The sequence below is a fragment of the Tympanuchus pallidicinctus genome, unplaced genomic scaffold (genome assembly GCF_026119805.1).
Source record: "Tympanuchus pallidicinctus isolate F22 unplaced genomic scaffold, pur_lepc_1.0 scaffold3, whole genome shotgun sequence".
Classification (NCBI taxonomy): Eukaryota; Metazoa; Chordata; class Aves; order Galliformes; family Phasianidae; genus Tympanuchus; species Tympanuchus pallidicinctus.
The window spans coordinates 104,180,064-104,201,832 of record NW_026294747.1 but is presented as its reverse complement, the minus strand read 5'-3'; the positions used below and the strand labels follow the sequence as shown (position 1 = coordinate 104,201,832).

Genomic DNA, 21,769 nt, shown 5'->3' with positions numbered 1-21,769 from the left:
GTACATCTGGACCACTCTGACTCCCCATCAACCATAGCTGTTTTAATTTCTCGGGATGAACAACAGACCGCCCTTTTTCAGCGGAGTGGATATTTGTTCTTACAAGTCCAGAAGTCGGGAACTGGTGCTGGGGCTTTCTGTTATCGAGGAACTTCCACCAGAAGGGCCTTACTCTACAAGTAAGAGGCTTCTCGTGTGTGAAGTACTGTGGTGACATAAAGAGCAAGAGGCTTTTGAGTCACACACACTCTGACAGAGACACGATCTTAAGCTCCTGCAGCTATAAAGGCCTGTACTCGACCCTTAAAAGGATGAAGGATAATACAGATCTCTTGGTTTCTGTCACAAAGCCACACTTTTGTTGGTTGATACTGCACACTTTTAACTAAAAACTTCAGCAGTATGCATCTATTTTCATATTAGCTTATTTACTTTCCATTTACACACAAACCCGAGTTACAAATTTAATCACCTAAGTCTGAAATAAATTACCAACAAATTAAGCTGCCTGGGGAAGAGTGGAAATCTGGTGAAATGTGATATCTGGAAGACCTGAGAACTTTGTAGCAATACGTTTCTCTGTTTCTTTACTTGGCTAGGCCCTACTGGCTGAAAAGTGTCTATTATCTCTCTGTGTCTTCTAGATAGATATGATTTCACATCTGATGGCAGTAACTGACCACAGTCTTAATAGATTCAACAGAAGCCAAAGGTTAAACCAACACAGCTCCATCTCGCATGAGTAAATGAGCTGCAGTGCACGGGCACATAAGACTGCTTTGAATCTGGAGAAACTACAGTACCACCACAAAGAGGTAAACCATTTTAATGGCACACTGTGTTTGTCAGTAAGGAAATGTGACTGCTGCTGCCAGAGAAATACATCTTCTGGGACTAAAAGATGCTTTCAGCTGTGGCAACAGTATTGCTCAATACAGCACGAAAACAGGCCACTACAGGGCAACCAGTAACTCTGCTATGATTTTTGAGGAGTCGTATAGGAGGTGGCATTGAAAAAAATAAAGCAAAACCAGTAATATCTCAACATTACAGTTGCTGATCACTCAATAAAAACCCAGACAGCAGGAAAGCTCTGACCTGTGCTGCCAAAAGAGCTCTCCAGATTCAACCCATAAGCCTTTCTTTTGGCTCTGAGCTCTTAGGCAGGACAAGAGAACTTGAGTAAGGCTGCAGTACCAGCAGGGAAGCAGACATGAAAGCTGTTCTCAATGGGAAAGAAGTGAGAGACAAAAAAAAAACACTCAATTGTGTCAACCCTATCACAGAATTTCACTCACAAACACTGCCCTTGCCCCCTCAATTAAAAAAAGATCAACACGAGTCATGTTGCGACCACACAATCACCATTCTATGCAGGGGGATATAGTGTGCCTAAAGCTTGAAAATACACAAGGTAGTTCACAGTGATTGTACTAATCAAATCTTTACTTTGAGGGGAGAGAGGAACAGAATGATAACTCACTGGAGATGTTGTTAATCGAAGGATTGCTCCGTTTTTTATCTCATTGCGATTCTGAAAGAGAAAGAAAAGAGTTCTCTTTAAGACATATAAAAAGATTAAATGCTCATTGAACAAAACATCTTACTAAAACAGCAACAGTATTTTCCCTTGTTTGCATGCAAAAGCTTTCCTCTTTGACACGTGAGCTAACGTGTATGCAGTACTTTCCCTATTACAGCTTCAAGAAATTGGTGGCTTTAACAAATCTGAACTCTTTTGAGAATTATTTCATATTTTTCGAAGTTTAGCTTCCACTGGCAACTCCTAAATATTTATTTGAAGTATACTGTCCACAGTGCCTGGCTCTGATATCGTGCTACATAGCTGAAGAGTTCGTAAGTTTGCTGAAACCTGTCATTAAACATCTGCAGGACGTAAGTTTTATCCCACTGGCTCTCTATTTTCTATAACAAGAACATGCTGACCTAAACCACTGCAACCAACCGCTGAGCTCTGCCACCACGACTTTGCATTCTCCCTCCAAGTAAAAAAAAGCCCTGCTGTTAGCAGTAACTAAAGTTCAACTGTGCTGTAAGTCATTCTCCTAACCCTGCTGGCAGAAAGAAGGGGTATTACACATTTCATTTTGGTTAAGCTCGTATAAGATGTCCAATTAAACTAAAGCTGAGGGTAGATCAAAAAGTTACCATGGCATAAGCTACAGGGTACACTTACAGTGTCCTCACAGCTTTGTGGGCAATGCTCGTGTGCATGGTGTGGTTAGCACAGGGGAGCCTGTTCCTCTTGCAGCAAGCTGCCTCTTGTACTCACAAGACACCAGTGCACAGTACTGAGAACTGCGAGTGCTCTAGCAGGCACTGACCACATCTGCAAGAGCAGTGCATACTCACGGCTGCATTTATGGTTCCTCTGATACCCTGAGTCGTCAAAGAAATCTGAGGAATCCCTCACAGATTAAGAGAGAAAGGCTAATTTTGCTCTAGACACTTCCTTGCAGGTTTTCTGCAGTCTGATGTTTAGCCAAACAAATTAAGACGTATTTCTTCTCAGGCAGTTTCCCCCAGTTCCGTTTCATTCTCTCAACTCTCAGTCAGATGCATTTCAAATCCAAAAAGCTAAAAACAGGACAAATCTTGCTTGAAACCAGGACAAGTAGTCCCAAAATAAAACTCCAGCACATTGTCTCTTTCTTGGAATGTAAGTCCTCTGTGGGATTGGTTCTAGTTACCCGCAGGATCACCGTCCACCCACACCACTTCTTCACTCTAAATGAAGTGCTTAAAGTGTCAGACAACACAGCGGGTACAAGGGAGACGTTTTTTATGGCATCTTTGCTTACATATGCAGCTAACTCATCTCAGCAGTCTCCTCCTGATAGTGTCATCGCCTTCCTGCCAGAGCAGCCCCAGGGATGCCAGCCAGATTCTACTCCTCAGAGAGTTAAAAAAGGCTAAATACACAACAGAGATAACACTAACAAAGTGCCAAATTTGCTCCTCCGGTAGTAAAAACAGTATCAGATCCAGCTATACTTCTCCTCACACCTAAGGAATCTCTATGAAGTGGCAAGGCTGCATTTGTGTGGCTGAATCTCAATGAGTGCTGAAACAAGCTCACTTTTCAAACACTTGCGGCAGCTTGAAGTGTTACCACTTCCTGATCTGTGCAACTGAATAAAAATAATCGCTTCAGGACTGACAGCCAGTGTCAACTACCTCTGCCTCCATCAGCAGCTTAGGCTAAACCTCCAGGGCTCAGCTGGGCTGGATCATGTGCATATGCATGTATGGAGTCACATCAGTTTCACTTGGATGAAAGCAAGCTTAGCGGACAAGGAAAAGGCTGTGGACTTCAGCAAGGCATTTGATACTGTTTCCCAAAGCATTCTCCTGGAGAAACTGTTCATGGCTTGGGTAGATGGACTGTAAAAAAGCAGCTGGATGGCCAAGCTGAAAAAGGTTGCTATCAATGGAGGTTAATCCAGTTGGCAGATCAGCACTGGTGGTGCTCTCCAAGGCTCCGTACTGGAATCAGATCTATGAGGAGCAGCTGAGGCAATCTGGAAAAGAGTCTCAGGGGAGGCCTCATCCCTCTCCACAGGTACCTGACAAGAGGCTGCAGTGAAGACGTGTCCATCTCTTTTCCCACGTGACAAGTGATAGGACACCAGGCAGTGACGTCTAGTTGCAGCATTGGAGGTTTAGATCGGATGTCAGGAAGAAATTTTTCTTCATGGAAAGGGTGAGCAGGCATTTGAACAGGCTGCCCAGGGAGGCGGTGAGTCCCCTGGAGATGTTTAAGAGACGTGTGGACATTGCACTTTGGGACATGGTTCAGTGGTGAACTGATAAGATTTCATAGTGTTGATGGTAGGACTTGATGACCTTGATTCTATTAGTCCACTAATACTATTTTGACAGCATTGAAGCTAAGTAACTAGACCGTTCTTAAATATAAATAAAGAGCACTGACACAAACTTTTTTTTTTCAGCAGCAGAATTTTAAGCACAGTTTCTCCTGTTTCCTGCTCTAATTAACATGAACTATCAAATGAGCTATGCCAACGAGCTTGTGGTGTAACAAATTAAGCCACTTTGCCTGAGCCACAACAATTACCTGTGCAAACACTCTTAGCCCTTTGCAAACACAAGATGCTGGGCTTTGTGTGAGGAGGCAATCGCTGTGATATCAGGAGACCTGAGGACCTCACTGAGTGGTTTATCATCATAAAATGGAGTGAGGGAGTTCCCCCACGACTCTCCCTTGGCTACCTCACACCAGCTCTGGTGCTGGGCAGGTCTGCTCACAGGTCAGTCTCATCACCTCATTAAGAGGCAGAGAACAGTCTTGGAAAGAAAGAATGGGTAATAAACAGAAATAAGCTCTGCAAGGGCTCAGCACCAGCACTAACACAAGAAAGTTGCTGAAAGCACATATTTGGGAAAAATGAAAGAGTTGTGGGGGGAAAGAGGCGAAAGAACAAGGGAAACATGGGGAAGAAATTACACCTTCCCTTTCAGGTAGAAGCAAGCTGTCAACCACAACCTGAATTACACTGTTTTACCATCACTTCAGTCTGAAAGCATGCTTGACGCTTTGTTCACCTACAGTTTTGTCACAAGCTGAAAACCTAACCCATATAAAGTTGTGCTCAACCTAAAACACTCTGTCCAGTCAAGCACACAGGTTAAAAAACAAACCTCTAATTACATCAGAGCACTTCTTTTGGATAGACTGATTCTGCAACTAACCTAGCAAGTGAAAAAGTTCCTGTTAAAAATATCCTCTCCCTCTGCAGTCAGAAGAATTTTAAAACAAGAGTAAAAAGGGAAACTGATATCCTGGCTGAAGTTCAGATACCACATACAGACAAACAAGAGAAAACTATCCTCTAGTGACTGGATGTCAGCAGGTTCTACATAAAATAGCAAAGGAATAATAGCACACGCAGTATTTAAAAGCATCCCTGAACATTTTATTTGGGGCCTGTTTATTTACCAAGCTAAATCTGAGATGCCAAAGGTTTCAGACTCAGAACTGCAGGTCAGAGCCAACAGCCCACAAAGAGCAAAGACAGTTCTCAAATCATGTCTCGCTCACAGCAAAGTACTGATGAGTCTTTCCTGTCCTATACTGTAAACTCAGTCACTGTTGTCACAAGAGATAGCCAGCTTTTCTGCAATTCCTCATTTAGACAAAGGCTTAAGGAATACTGCTCAAGTTTTTTTTTTACCAGAAAGTTTCCAAAGCATCAAGTTCCTAAAGCAGCCAGCTAGCCAAAAAAATGCAAAGGGTTTGTTGTTCCCCAATCAAAAATCCAATTTTGTTTATCCATACTAACTAATGACTTAAGCATCTACCAGGAAACAGCCTTTAAGCGTACAATTAAGCCAAGAGGATTTCCTACATGAACTGTGTGATGCAGTATTCAGCGTGCCAGCTAATTTCAATCGCAACATTTATACACGGTTAATCTGCTTAGCATTAGGGACAGCATCCTGCAGATTGCCTTTCTGCAATAACAGAACGTCATTGCAGCTCAGCAGCCCAGCTTTGGCAATTGCACTCATATGCACTGCTGCTATTCAGGACAGGGTGCACCACCACCTGCAGGGTTCGGGGGCAGCTCTTCCAAGGTACTTCTGATCTCTCTGCTTCCCACTTGTACTTAAACTTTGCAGACATGGTTCATGCTGTTTATATGTTTTTAGAAAGCTTATTCCTGTTACTTATTCCTGCCCTTGAGGAAACTGTGACAAGAAAACACATTTCTTATAAACATTGCCTAGGACTAAGACAACAGTCATACTGTGGATACAAATGAGCCCCACCTGCAATAATACACCTAGCAAAAGTCTACACTCATAAGAATGTAACTGAATACTTGACATTTCCAAGCACCACAGCCCTACACAATGCTTTCCAAGCTGAGTTTTCAACACCCAAATAAACAACATGAACTACAAAACTGCAAGAGTAGAGGATACCTGGACTTCTAGCTTTGTATTCTCTTCCTAAGAACTTCTAACTTTCAAGTCCACCAGCTGAAGCAACACAAATCTAAATCATCTTTCACCAGATTCTGTCGCTTCTCATCACTAAGATGATCAGGGGGCTGGAGCACCTCCCCTATGAGGACAGGCTGAGGGAGTTGGGCTTGTTCAGCCTGGAGAAGAGAAGGCTGCGGGGTGACCTCATTGCAGCCTATCAATACCTGAAGGGAACCTACACCCAGGAGGGGAGTAAACTCTTCAGAAGGGCTGACAACAGCAGGACTAGGGGAAATGGATCCAAGTTGAAGGAGGAAAGATTTAGGTTGGATGTTAGGGGGAAGTTCTTCACAAGGAGAGTAGTTAGGCCCTGGAACGGGCTGCCCAGGGAGGTTGTGGATGCCCCGTCCTTGGACGTGTTCAAGGCCAGGTTGGACGGGGTCCTGGGCAACCTGATCTGAATGTGTATGTTTGGTGGCCCTGCTGGGCAGGGGGGTTGGAACTACATGATCCTTGAGGTCCCTTCCAACCCGGGTGATTCTGTGATTCTGTAATGTTGCCTTTATTGTGCCACAGTCAGAGTTTGCTCAAAACTTACACAAGAGGCTTGCATGTAAACAGTAGGGTTAACAGAGCATTAGGAGTCCTCCAGGCTCCGGGGAGGGATGAAGGTATGTATGTTTGTTTTCAAAAAATGCTACCAAAACAGTTATGCCATTTCTGGAGACATACTTCAGAAAAAAAAACTTCAGTATTGAATGATATATTTTGCCATGTACTCGTCTCATAATAACCTGCTATATCCAGCAAAATATCTCATAATTCAACTCACTACAGTTGGTTGGAGTTGTATGTTTTCTTAACATATTTGAGGAAAACCTACAAGCATTGGTTCCTGTGTTTATAGTTTGCTCAGCACTACTTTTTACGCTTGACCAGTCTTATTCGCAGGCATCTCTAACCAAGCTAATGAATAACTGCCAAGAAATACAAAATTCTTTACTTAGTTACATCACTATGAAGTTGATTCTTCCCTGTTTTCACATTGCTATTATTTTACTATACCTTCCTCCAAATTGACACAACAAAAAATTAGAGTTGTGAAATACACTTGGTGCTAGAGTTAGCAACTCTGTAACATCGTCATCAAGATGAGTGTGGCCAGGTAGTAAGGATGGACAAAATGATAACTAACTGCCATTTTTGATCACCCATAATGACTACCATTAAGTTACAACTCAGGACAAGACAGGTCTCTCTTAAAGGACTGACTCAGCACACTGCAGCAGCCAGTTAATGCCAGGCACCATCAGCAGTGCTGTTTTAAACCAACCAGAGAGCATCAATTCAACATAAGAACTTACAGTTGTAAGTGTGGTCCCTCAACTCTGCTTAATCTTGGCCCTGAAGGCACAGTCCGCCTCCTCTAGATTTGTTTGTGTGTCTGCACTGCCCACCACGTGCTCTGTGTCTGAGAGGGACCCTTTTTAGCTCAAACTTGGTCTCTAAGGATAAAAGGACAGCAAAGGAGCTGGATCACTGCAGCTGTTCAGCTTACAGCACAGGCTCAGAAACAGTTATTTTGTCAGATCTGAAGGTGTGATAAAGCAGCACAGGGGACTGGAAGAGTGTGGAGCTGGGGAAGAACGCTGTCAGTGCTGACTTTGCTGCTAAGGTAAGGATGTGGTAAAACTGCATCAGAGCAACTACTAGGAATAAAATACTAACTTGCTGCCAGCTTTGTGACAAGCATGACGATATGCTCAGCATAAGAAGGTACCATAGTTTTAAATTAAATTTAAAAATTCTTAAAATATTGAATTAAATTTTACTCATTGACAGCTTAGAATCATAGAATCACAAGACTGGAAATGACCTGCAAGATCAGCTTACTGACTGCAGACCATTTTTATTCAGTTGTTAGTTAAGTTGGATTTTTTGTTTGTTATAAAAATGCCTTCTGATACCTTTCAAGATTCCCTGCAATTTCAATCTTCTTTCCTGCCACCTCTGTCTCCTTATATGCTCACTGCATGAAACGGAGGAGAGCAGACACTAAGACACCTCCAATTATTTTGAGAGACTTCTGTGCTGTTCTGCAAAGGGACCTGCCTCCACCTTGCTCTCGCTGCCATTGTTCAGCTCCTTGCTCCACTTACACATCCTTCAAACCCTCATCTTCCCCAAGCTGAGAAGCAGCCTGGAGCCACGGGTTGTCCTTTCTCAAAGGTGGTTTTGCTCGTGACTCAATTTTCGCTGACTACAACTTGTAGTTGTATATTCATGTGAAATTCCATCATGCCACTAGAGGCTCCTTGTGTGGGAGTATATGCAAATAGCAGGACAAGAAGTGAATCATTTGTAGAGTTGAGTGCTTTTGAAGGCTTTTTCATTCACATTTTCAGCATTTTAACTTGTTTTCATTGGTCAACTGAATTTCAGCGAGTTGGAAGACTGAATAATGAAGGTATCTGATGCACTGATAAGAATGGAAAGTAGCACAAAAGCAGGGAATTAGAGAAATGTATTCAGTGGCCTGCTCCTTTTGTCCACCCTTCTGCATTACTCATGAAAATATACTCATTAGTAATGATACATAAATGGCAGATTTCAGTCCGGATTTGAACTGTATCAACGTCCAGCATTTGCTTTTCTCTACCATCAGTGTGACACAGTATTCCCCTCACATTCCTACATACTTACTATTTTGTGGCACCTGCACAGCCTTGCAAAATCTGCTAACACTATGCCATTTTGATTCATTTCATTCACTTAACAAAGAATCTGCCTGATCTGATGTAAGGTGTGGTGCAGGACTCTGGAATCCTGCCACAGAATTCACTGAGGAGGAGAAGTTAAAGGAAGCATTGGAAGAGAAATGAAATTTGGCTTTTTTTTAAAAAAAAAACAAACAAACAAAACAGCTAGGACCTCTTATGTCCATCAATTGGACATTGAACTATCTTAGGCTGATGTGGAATGAACCTGTGGCAAAATCTGACTGTAATCACAGATGGAGAAGGGATGCTTCACTTACAGACTGTGTCTGATAAGGGCACAGGCAAGGCAGGAGCAGAACAACGCCCACATTACAGGAATACAAGCACCTGCAGGCTTCCCCTTAAACAAATCTCAGAGCAATTATACATTTATTGCTTGCAAAATGAGCTGCTTCTCTTTCCTGTTTACACTGGAAACACTAATTTCTGTCTTTTCCCTCACAAATTCATCAAAACCTCAAGATGGTAAATTTTCTGCTGGGTTAGCTCCCTTACTGACTCATTCAGTAGTTTCTACAATTATGTATGTTTATGCCATACAGAAATGGTGGTAGGAACGAAGAAGAGACTGAAAAGCAAGACTTCACCTTATCGTTAACAAGCTATGATTCCAATTGTCAAAAGTGACTGCAAACCATCATCCTTGCTTGGGTCTTTATCAATTTCTCTTAACAACAGCATCTGATAAGGAGCCACTGCTCCTGCTCTGGCCCTCAGGGGTGCTGTGCATGAATGCACTGGGTGAACTGCATCAGAAAACTAATTTCAACACAAGGCCTTTTCACTTTTTTTTTTATTGTCCATTTCACTTCCCTGTTCTGATTTCCCCACACGATCTCACCAAGAACAGGACGTGTCCAGCTAAGTCTATCTTTCCTGATGTCTAGTTTGCAGGATGCTGCTCTCATGCTCTTTTCGGAGGACGACGGTGCTGCTTGTTATCTGCCTCCCACTTCCGTGCTATGGGTACAACCGTCTGTGGTTACTTGATTTGGGGAACTGACACAGGTTAAAAATAAATGTTGCCTTTTCTTTTTTAATCCATCAGAAGGATGTCTGCTCATAGCCTAACAGCACTGTTGATTTACGCAGCAAGCCATATTTAATGATGGTGGTTTTGCAGGTGACTCCACCTGAAAATGAGTAAATCATGCAAAGCATGGACTTTTTTTAGTATGTGGTTTCTGGTTTCAGCAGCATTCAGTGATGTCAGTGCTTCCCCCCCCCCCTCAAAGGAAAATGCTATCCTTAAATTCTGAAGTGAAAATCTATAAGATACTCCCTGTTGCCAGCAACCTGCTTGAAAATAAGCATTACTATAGATTAACTACCTCAGTATTTCTTCTAAAACAGTACAGTCCTGTCATGCCAAGAAGCACGATGTTGATGATTACCTCTATCTCTCAACTCTCACCTTACTAAAACTTTCAGTGACTAAAAATGAACTTAAGTCATTTGCCACTGAGTCAGCCCATTGTCACATCTAACCTCATATTCTTTTTCCAGCTGTAAAAGTAGCAGATGCTGTTCAGGGTCATGATCTGGCTGCCTTCGTTTCCCTCATGTTTCCTCAGCATTCACTTTTTCTGTACGGCAGATGTTAAAGGAAGCCCTGCATTGTGAGGCAGCTGCTCAAATCCCTTGATCATTTCACTAGCCTTTCTCTGCATTCTCTCTGACATTACTATGTCCATATCTTAAGATGTGAAGACCAGGTTCACCCTAAAATGCACTGCATGGAGTCACTTGGCTGTCTGCTTCTGGATTCCCAGTTCTGCCAGCTAAGGAGTACAGTGGGCAGAAATCCTAGTTAGGGTTTTCAGCCCAGAAAACCACACAGCACAATTATACAGTCATTTTCTGCTCTTCGTATAGCATTTTCTGTTCTAAAACTGAGCTTGCCAAGGCTATAAGTGTTCCCGGGTTATTCCACCTGATGCATACAAACATCTGCTCAACTACAACCTGGGCAGAACAAAGCAGAGGCGACTTTTATTCTCTGTCATGTAGCCCCTAGCACAATGAGATCCTGGTTCAGGAGTCAGGCTTTTATATGTTTAACCTGTCTCAGAGAGGCATTTCCTGACAACAAGGAGATTCAGGCTGGACATCAGGAAGTATTACTTTTCAGAAAGGGTGGTCAGGCACTGGAATGGATGCCCAGGGAGGTGGTGGAGTCACCGAGCCTGGGGGTGTTCAAGGAAAGGCTGGATGTTGTGTTGAGGGACATGGTTTAGTGGGAGCTATTGGGAATAGGTGAACGGTTGGACTGGGTGATCTTTTAGGTCTTTTCCAACCTTGGTGATTCTATGATTCTATGAAGGGCATTTTATAAAGAGATGCACATCGCAATACAATAACAGTCAAACGCATTGTGATTAAAACACCAGCTAGGCTCAAGCTTAGGAGCTGTGCCTACTTGCCTTTCTTGTTTTTTATTTCTAATTTTTAAAAAATTGCCAAAAATAGATAATTAACACTTTCCACTGCCTTTTCACAGATTTAGCCAAACCAGAACCCTGGAGAAGCTGTCCAGACTGCAGCTCCTGAGATAAGACCCACCTCCAGTAGAAACACAGCCTGACTCAAGATTTGCTAGAAGACTGCCCTTATGCAGTCTGAAGGAGTTATTGCTACTCCTGTAGAGGCATTTTTCCAAGTACAGCCATAAATAAAAAGTAAGAGACAGAACTGTTTGGGTGTTATTTTCATTTATGTACAGTATAATCAAGAAATATAGGTCAGCTACAAAAGATAAAGAGTTCTGCATATGACAACCAAAACACAGATGCGCTGTTTGCCACCCAAAAACATAAGTAATTGTGAGCCATGTGCTGACAGTCTTACGCTGTGTAGCATTTGCACTACAAGTTTCTAGTTACCTTGTACAACATTTCACTACTTTGCTTTTCTTTCTGGTATTTTTAAACATGATGGCATTTTTTAAAAATCATCTCTAACTGGAAGGTCTCAAATCAGGAATCACCCAGGCTCTGCAGTAACATGGCTTATACATAGTGCCATTATGTTAGTCTCTGAGAGCCTTAAAAACATTTGCTCAACAGAAGCTGTAGCAAAAGAGCTGCTGTTCTCCTAGTAAGAGGTAAATTAAAGCAACATTTCTTTTATGGCCTCATCATCAGTGCTGTAGCTTCACTGAAGCACACGCGTTTGTCCTCATACCTCGCATTCTCCATGTTTTAATTCAGAAAGCAACAATATCTCACAATACACAAACGAAGGAAAGCCTGCAGAAGGGGTGACAGCCTATATAAGCCTCTCTTTACAGCCTCACTCCAACAAACAGTGATAAACATTGAGCAATAACTCATAAAAGTCACAGACATCTGAGTAATACTGGTGGCATTTAGAGCTCTTCTCTCTTATTTATGTGACTCAGCCACTGCATATTTTCAGTAGGGAACAAACAAACTCAAAGTCCTCTCAGCAGTATGATCAGACCTCTTCTAGAAGACCACCCTTTTCCACCCTCAGTGTAAGTTCAACACTGGCAAAGGCATCACACCTCTTTTTATGCAGAACATAAACGTGTATCTTCTCTAAAACCACAGGATCCTACTCACCAAAGGTGGAGGCAAAGCCTGAAAGGCTCCTCTGTATCAGAACAAATTCCTTCAACAAATCCAAGTATTTGCTCAACCCTTCATCTTGGAAATATATACAGTACAATCCAGAGTCTAAACACCAACAGGCAAGTTCAGCTGTGCTTAGCTTATCGAAGAATGCTGCATCACAAATCAGGAAAATTAGCAAAACAGCCTCAATGTTTAATTTGGGTAGAGGAAAAATGCAGCAGACAATAATTATTTCAATAGTTCTCCTTGTCATGGACTGTCTGTCAACTGAAACTTGAAAAAGAGATTTTATTTTTTTTTTTTTTTTTAAAAAAAAAAAAGGAAAGAGGGAGAGATCCCAAAACAGACAACGACTTGCTGAGAAGGTTGTCTGGGGTGACAAACAGTTAAATGATGAAATGGACTGCTGGAGAAAAAAAAATACAAGCAGAACTATCTTATGAGCAACTGCTCTAGTAATCTTGCTAAATTTAGTTTTTCTAAATGCTCCACTGTGTCAAAGTTCCCTTTATTTCTTGGGTGGGGATAAGAACTAACTTTTCTCTTGCTGCAATTCATGTCTCAGCTGAGTTTAGCAGTTCCTAAACAACAGTGAAATACAAAACAAAACAAAGTCACTCCTCAGTTTAAACGCAAGCAAAAACTGAACTGATAACAAAGCAGTTCAAGAGGTATCTGCCTCTATTCAGCTAAGCTCAGGCCTATTTAGTTCAAAAGCCTCTAACTCTGAGGGAATCTTCATGCTGGCATCAATAGCTTTTGAATCACGTTCTTTGTCAAAGACTCACAGAATGGTTTGGGTTGGAAGGGACCTTTAAGATCATTTGGTTCCAACCCCCCTGCTATGGCCAGGGACACCTCCCACTAAGCCAGGTTGCTCAAATCCCCATCCAGCCTGGCCTCAAACGCCTCCATGGGGACATTCATAACATTGCTGGTAACCTGTTCCAGTGTTTCACCACCCTCACGATAAAGAACTTCTTTCTAACACCCAGTCTAAATCCGCCCTCTACCAGTTTAAAGCCATTTCCCCTCATCCTGTTGCTACATGCCTTTATAAAAAGACTCTCCCCAGCTTTCCTGGGTACTGGAAGGCTGCTGGAAGGCCCCTCCAGAGCCTTCTCTTCTCTAGGCTGAAGAGCCCCAACTCTCTCCGCCTGTCCTCATAGGGGAGGTGCTCCAGCCCTTTAGTCATTTTCACAGTGCTCCTCTGGATTTACTCCAACAGCTCCACATCCTCCTTGTGTTGTGGGCCCCAGAACTGGACATAATACTCCAGGTGGGGACTCACAACAGCAGAGAAGAAGGGCAGAATCGCCTCCTTTGACCTGCTGGTCACACACTCCTCTTGATGCAACCCAGCATGCAGCTGGCCTTCTGGGCTGCAAGCGCACATCCTCTGCAGCAACCTTGTGCAACCTCCCAAACAAATTACTCTGTGTGTGTGTGCATGTGTGTCTGTGCAATTTCAACATTTCTATCAGTAATGCTAGGAATGAATGTACTACTTCGCCTCATTCATATGAGTATGTCCCATTTATTCAGACTAGACATTCCATTTTTATTACAGCTACAGCCATTTCACTACTCAGTGCTGAAATCATTGCATCACTTCATGAATCATCCACTGCCATTCTGTCTGGGGACAAAAAAGGCAGCAACAGAATACACACAGGAGGAAAGAGACAAGGCAGCAGGCATGAAGGAGTTGCAAATATTACACAGTCATCAAAGCTTATTTCCACGTAAGCAACCAAAGAGGGAAGCAATATGCACTGAAGTTCTCCTCATACTTCAAAGAGCCCTTCGTGTTTCACATATTTCAATTTCCTGAACACAGCTTTCCAGCAGAATACTAAACATGAACAAATATGGAAGCTGAGATCTCAGTGCTGAAGACTGATTAAACTTGATAGACATGAGGGCCTCTGCACATTCAGCCTTTTATTTCAACTTTCCTAACACAAGAAATCACTGCAAAATCATGACACAAGGTCTCTTGGTACACATATCCTCATTGGTATCATTCTGGAAAAAAAACCTGTATTTTTTGTTTGTATGTTAGCTTAAAATAAATTGTAGCAAGTATTTTAGTGCAATATGCAAGAGTTGTGCTGAATGATTTACCAACCTTTTCTGTGATGTAGAAGTTAGAACTATCAGCATGCTGCAGTGCAAACTGATCATGATTTGCAAGAGACCACCTTAGAAAAATGAAAATAAATTAATTACAAAATGAAACGTCAAAGATTAAAAAAAATATCCTTTGCATAACTTGACTGTGATCAAATAAATGCCCTGCCCTTCCCATGTATTTCTCATACTGATTCGTAGTTCTAAATGATGTGCTCCAAAGTTTTAAAAAGTATGTATTTTCACAAAGGGAAAACTTCAGTACAAATACATCCCATAAATTAGATATTTCCTCTTTGCATAACTGAAACAAAGCCCTATTTTGTCAATACAGTGATACTTCAGTGCTCCAAAAAAAGTTGATAAGGATCTGATATTCATTCCAGATCTGTCTAAAAAAAAAAACCACAAAAAAAACCAGGTCTAATTCCTTTCTTGTAATTATACCACTAGATTACTAAAAACATTTACAATACCACAATTTTATGCTGGCTTTTACAATACCCAATGTCTGTAGTGCTAAGATGATGTATAACATTGCTCAAACCACCACCTCATTTAATTCAGCAGCAATCTATTAAAAGTAAACTGGCTTCTCCTCTATGGTAGCAATTGCTTGAAACAATATTTGTGCAGTGCTTGGAAATCCAAGCCATGGCCAGGGCAGCAGTTCCTTCACCTATGAGATGCAGGGATCAAAACCATTAGGTGAGGATGGTAAAAATACATATCTGTGTAGAACAGAAACAAACTGGCTAAATGAACTGCCCACATATGATGGAAGAGTTTTGTTTGGAGCCTCATCTTGCAGGTAGTTGATCCAAGACACGTTATAAATTCAAAGTCCAAAGATAACACAACTACGAGGCTGAATAACCTAATGGCTTGTAATAAAGAATGCCTAAATTTTCTTCAGAACAGTCATTATCTCCATGTTGATTTAATAACTGAAAGAGGTACAGTATCCACACCACAGTACATCACAGAACTTACCCATCGCAGACTTCTTTTATTATAGAGGACAGTGGCTTTTTCTGTTTAAGGAAAAAAGAAAAAGCAAATATCACTGAGTTGTAATAGCCTGTGTATTAAAATAATTCCTAAAGCACTGATTCCAAAGAAAAAAACAAGTTAGCAGTACCTCGTTTTCTTTTCAACATTAAGCTTAGAAGGGTCCAAAAGTTTTTCAGTATTTTGGTCTGATAAGCTACAAGGACAGCAGTTCTAAGCACACTCTTGATGACATTATCAGCCCTTTTTGGCAACTTTAACCCACACAGCTTCTCCACACTGAGCAATCAAAAGGTCTTTTGTGTGCACTGCATCCCATTGCCCAGCAAAAACAGAACATTCAGATACTAACATGAGCATTTTCCAGGAATGACATCCAAAGCAAGAAAACATTCAATATTTTTAAATCTTCTTTTGTCCCTTTCAGTTATCATTCATATGTTGACAGTAATCCTCACTGAGTATGCATACACAGGCTCCTCTCTGTTAAAGCATTAGCTAGAAGGTGTTAAGATCCCAGATGCATCAGTTCTATTTTCTGTATCTGCAGGCACTAGCATTTAGACTGAGTGAAAACAGCCCTGCTGCTTTGGGTCTCAAAGAAGTAGGAGCAGACTGGTCTGGTCATGGTGCTCTGAACACTGCTACAAATACAGAGCGTACATACAAATGCTTTTGGGAAACTGGTGGCTAAAAGGAGAAAATTATGGGTTTTACTCAAAATATGGATGAAGTTGCACTGCAAAATGAAACAGCCTAAATATCACTTTTGGATAACTGCAGGCTCTTTTTTCTCCAAGACTGGGTGACCACACATATTATCACATAGATATGTTGTTTTGTGTGAACTCCCCAAATCGCTCAAACAGCAGAGCAGATTTCTCTCTACTTTCAACAAATGCAGTTCACTGAATTCTTAACTAAGAACAAGAAAACAAACTAAACCACACAACAACCCATAAACAACCCTGAAGACAACACTGTTGCCAAAAGATGCAGTCTGCCTTTAGTGCTTATGGAAAACCGGTTAGGCTAAAATTCAGCTCAGTAGCAGGATGCATTGGGGGGGGGGGGGAATTACTTTTCCTCTTGGATTTGTTTTCTGAACTGCACCATTGCCTGAACAGAAAATCAGGAATGGGAATCCCTGCTCATGTCAAACTTGGGTAAGATTTGTTATTTCAACAGTCCAATCTACCAAGTCTGTTTATAAGCAGGCAGAAACACAACACGAGCATTTTAATCAAAGCTGAATGAAAGCATCTGCTGAAAGGATCCTGCACCCCTTTGCTGGACCCCCTCCCCATCTCCCTCACTGCCACTATTGTTTTCATGTGATGACGCAGATGAGACACCAGAGAACATGACCAAGCTAAAAACTGATGTAGTAGAAAGAAAAAGAAGCTTTCCTCTGGATCCGTATCCTCATCTGACCTGTTATGTGTGCCTAAATGAATAGCAAATGCCAGCACATGAGAGAAAAGGCAAGAAGTGTGAGTGCTCTCCTTTGCGAACACCAGCATGCACCTTTTCACCTGTGTGAGCACAAGTGGAGCCAGACCAAGCCAGTTGCACAAGAGAAAGGCTTTCCACCACACAGCTTCATCAGTTCCTCAGACTGGAGTACTGTGTCACCTACGTGTGGTTGCTCTGACCTGCTGTCCCCCTGCTCTGAGGCATTTTGCAGTTTCCAACAGTGCTAGCTTCTCCTCATACAGCAAAAAATCACATCTCCCCGTGGAGGAGAAAACGCACACACAGGGAAACAAACAACAATCCTGTGTGATCAACTCCAGTTCTCAACTGCTCTCTTCCTTCTATCCCTAGCAGAAAACCATCCCACTGAGGGAGAAGCATGGGGCTGCTTGAAGCTTGGGCAAGGCTCACTTGCTGGCCACACATGGCCTGCAGCCCTTCAGAGAACTGCTGGGGCTCCCTGGTGCACCACTGCACCGTACTGTGACTAAACATACTTCACAGCAACAGAATGAAGAAAAAGTGCAAATCTTCATACAAAGGGCTTGCCATTAGCAATTTGATAGCAGTACAGTGAGTTTACAAATTAACAAATGTAAAACAGCTTACATTTGCAATCCTAATAAGCTCCTGCTTCTAATAATCCCGCAGGCTCCACTCCCCCTACGTGTAACTATAGACACAACTTTCCCCTACTGCACCAAGCAGACAAATGCCACCATCACAAGAGCTCCCAGTTGTGAGCATCATAAGGGCTGTTGCAGGCTGCAGGACAGGCACTCTTGTGTTATTTGCTCTACAAGTGGCAAAAGGGTGAGCAATGAGATTGTTTCTTTTGTTTTTTTTTTAAATGAACCAAGTAAGATGAGGTAAAAGTTCACCTCCACTTTCTGCAGGTTTTATTTTGGTGCAGCTATCAATATTTGGCTGCTGTCAAGGAGAAAAACAGCTTGACGTTTTGGTCAATTGCATCTTTTCACAATTATTTTTATGGAAATGCATCCATTGTCTTTGTTGTGTTTACAGTTCTAAATAAATAAACAAAATGCACTTTATTACCTAACATACTTCAAAAAGCTCCTTACCATCAGATAAACCAAAACTATTTCACAGTATTCCCTTCATCTAAATGATTATTTCGTACTAGAGTTTTTAGATATTTTTGCCTTTACGTCCTCTCCTATGCTAGCAAAAATGAAGTGTGCTTTTACACACGCTGTGATGATCTTCTTAAAGCTTTAAGAAGATCAAGCTGTAGCTTTAATGCATGAAATAACAGACTAAAGCAAATCTTATGCTCCCTATTAGGACATAACCCCTTCAGCTAGCACATCACAACCATCCTGCACTGAGCACATCAGTTAGTATAAGCATGTTATCCTAGTGTAGATATTAAATTTGTAGCTGAAACCTAATGGGAAACAGTAACAGGACAATCCAGCTTTGTTGGTCTGCATGGACACAGAGAACACTAAGCATAGGCAGTGCTAGAACTGATGTGAATTTGCACACCCAGTAAAACTTTATCTGCATTGACACCTCATACTCGTGTCTGTAGTCTGGCAGCAATACCTAGTCAGCATTTCTGCTCAGCTGTGTGCCTCTCAGGACACACCTCCAGGCTGCTTGTGCTTAGGGACGTGCAGATCCCAAACATGGGTCCACTTCAGCTTCCACTTCACTTTCCAACCCTGCACTATGCAGGATGCTGCCTGCGTAGTATTTTGTACCACTCCTGTAGTAACTTGAAGAGCACAGATCAAGATTTCCCCCTATTACTCTGCCAGCTTAATCCTTTCATGCCTACACCTCAGGTTCCCCACAGAGGTAAGCACCCAAACAAGCAGCACTTAGTATGGGCATGCTGGTTGGAAAGCTTCATTCTAAGGAAACTTCAGGATGAGCAACAGCCCAAAACAGACAATGCTCACCAAGCTCAATCCAAGCTCAAACCAAGTTCAATCATAAGTACACTAACCTGGGCTTAAAGCACTTCCAAATCAAAGAGACAGTGTTTGTGTGTATCATGAAGACGACAGAAGCCCAAATCTGTTTAGCAGCCTGTGTTACAGGTGCAGTTCAGGTGTACTCCCAGGGCGCTATGCCAGATGGCTCCCTTTAGGCCAAAGGCTAAATACCTTTCCTTTTCAAACGGCTTTGTTTGTTTGTTTTGGATGAGGATTGGGATATTGCCTTCCCTGCCTGATACCTTCTAATGAGAGGAGAGGAAAAACCTTAACTCTTGTTGCCGTTAAGCCAAAAAACAGCAGATGCATCACATCTGTTAGTGGAAAACGTCCAGCGTCAAAGTTCTGTTGCTGATCTACACATCTGTCAAAAAAAGGAGAATCTTAAGCCAATAAACAGCCCATTCTGTCTGTAATTAATGCTAGCATTCTGCTAACAAATCTTTTGGTGTGAAAGTCATTTCTATGAATTTTACATAACAGAAATACCTCTTTTCTTCGTCAGTAGAAGCTTCATCTGTTCCCGTTGCACTACATGAGTTACAGCTGCAGCAAATACTAGTGGGCCAGGCACCAGGAGGCCCGGCTCCCGGATTCACCTTGCCGTTGATTTCTCAAAGTATAAGGGCCAACCTCGTGCAAGGGGAAGGTCCTGGGCAGCTTTGGTCTCCAGCCAGCCCAGCCTACCTGCCGTGATCGGAGCCACGGCTGGGATCCACTCCCTCCACTGACTACCACTGAACAACAGTGAGACCTGACTCATTCCTCAGGCACTGGGCTACAGTAATACTGAAATCTGTATTTCACTACATTTAAGCATTGCTCCAGAGATCACACTAAAGATGATAACTTGATAGTAAAATAAAGAAGCAGTGCTCTGGAGTGAAAAACAACATTATTAAAACAAGCAAAACAGAATTTTACAACTTACTTCACATGCTGGGATCCTAATAGGCTATGTTATTTCCTGCTTCCTCCAGGACTTTTTAGGGACACAAAAATCTCAGTTAAGAGTACTAAAAGGTAATAAAGCACCTAAGGACCTACAGTCCAGTGGATTACAGCACACTTGCAATATACTTGCACCACATATTTAAAATAGCACTCACAGGACAAGCGTTTCAAAGTGAGGCTTTAAGATGTGGCTCTCCATACAACCACTTTATTAGGTGAGGATACCTCTGAAAACCAAATTTAAATAACTCTGCAAGCCCACAGCTTATGACTGACACACTGCTGGCTTTCCAGCACAGAAAAGCCCCCATACTAAGGCACAAAATTTCATTCTGAGATTTCTTTTTGCAGATCTCCTTTGCAGTATGATCTTGGAGTCCTAGAAGAAGAATATAACTGAATTATAAAGTACTCCTGGATACTCCAGTTGGCCAGAATGCGAATGAGGTACCTCGCAATTAATTCAAGTGCTGTGCAACTCCAGGAATCTCATCTTACACACAACATTTCTTTTCAGTATAGCTGAATTAACTTTTAAGAGATGAGATTACCGCTGTTTGAAAAAAACACACAAGGATCAACAATAGCCAAAAAAAAAACCAAAAAAAAACCAACATCACAAACAAAAACTTAACCCTTCAGAGGGCTATCAACTGAAGACATCAAAAACCACGCTAACAAAATCAGACTCAAGGTAAAAGAGGTGAAATAGTATTAATTCTCCTCTTGTTTTCTAAGAAGCTCTTCCTTCACATCCTTTGTGCCAGGGATCAGGAATACTGAGATGCTATTTCTGCATGACTGTAAGAGGGACATGACTTCAAGCATGCCTTCAGGATCTGTTTTCAGCCACCCAGCTTGGAATGACAATTCACAGCCTTGAAAGACTCTAATCTAGCAGTAGCAACGCAGCTTTAGAGAAGATCACAGCCAGATTAATAAAACTTAACACACAAATGATGCTTTCACCCATGATGGCTGCCTGCCACCACAGAGAGAACTGAAGCTGTCATGATGATTGTTCCCAGGCGTATGGTCCCATAAGAAAACAAACCCTATCTTCCCCATCTATTGCAATTAACGATGATTATGTTAACAAAGTGCTGTTCGTGCATATAGTGCCTTAGTGCACTGAATTACACTCAATGCATTAAAAAAAAAACAACCTGCATTACTCTTTCCAATGCTATTCTTATTTCTAGATAAAAAAGCTCTTCAGTAACATAAAATTTGGACCTTTCACTATCCCAACAAAGAAAATGGTACATTAATTTAGTAGATATGATTTCCTTACCAGTTCTATTAATTACAAATCAATTTATTAATTATAAAACTAAATTGACAGTAAAAATGCTAAATAATTCCACTACAATGACAACCTGGCTACTATCTGTACTACAGGCAGTTTCATCTTCCATTTGATGAAATTGAAATATTGACAGTTACAACAGGAAGCAATAAATTTATACAATTGCTAGTCTTTGTTTAAAACATGGAAGTTGGCTTTGAATAAGCCTAACTTCAGCTAACTGGTGTAAGTTAGTCAAGTGGGTTTTTTCATGTTTGGAAAAGTTAGCAATCCTTTGGTTCGTCCATTGGTCTATTTCTCTCTTTTAGGGATAAAAGAAGAGAGATGCTTTGCCCTTCCCACAAACTTGTAAAAGTATACGAAATCTCACTCTAAAAAATTAACCATGACCCGCTTTGCCTTGATTTTAAGAGATGATGTGTGGAGCCGTCACTAAAGATAGGGAGCCGTGCTTCAGGGTACAGCCTCTTGTATAAGCAGACCTCAACATTCCTTCCTCCTTCATCACCTGAGCAATTCTGGTGCTCGTGCTGCTAGGACTGTACTGATTTACTAATACTGGTGACAGCA

General features: G+C 41.8%; 1 protein-coding gene across 7 annotated transcripts in view; it reads right to left on the bottom strand.

Moving 5' to 3' along the window:
* ELMO1 (engulfment and cell motility 1) overlaps window positions 1-21,769 on the bottom strand; it is a 290,733-nt gene that overhangs the window by 218,746 nt on the left and 50,218 nt on the right. For all 7 annotated transcript variants that reach the window (XM_052695784.1, XM_052695782.1, XM_052695789.1 and 4 more), the window contains 3 exons: window positions 15,476-15,516; window positions 14,481-14,553; window positions 1,484-1,534 (listed from right to left, as the gene is read on the bottom strand). In XM_052695784.1, the coding sequence (XP_052551744.1) occupies window positions 1,484-1,534; window positions 14,481-14,553; window positions 15,476-15,516 (165 nt within the window). The remainder of the gene's footprint in view (window positions 1-1,483; window positions 1,535-14,480; window positions 14,554-15,475; window positions 15,517-21,769) is intronic.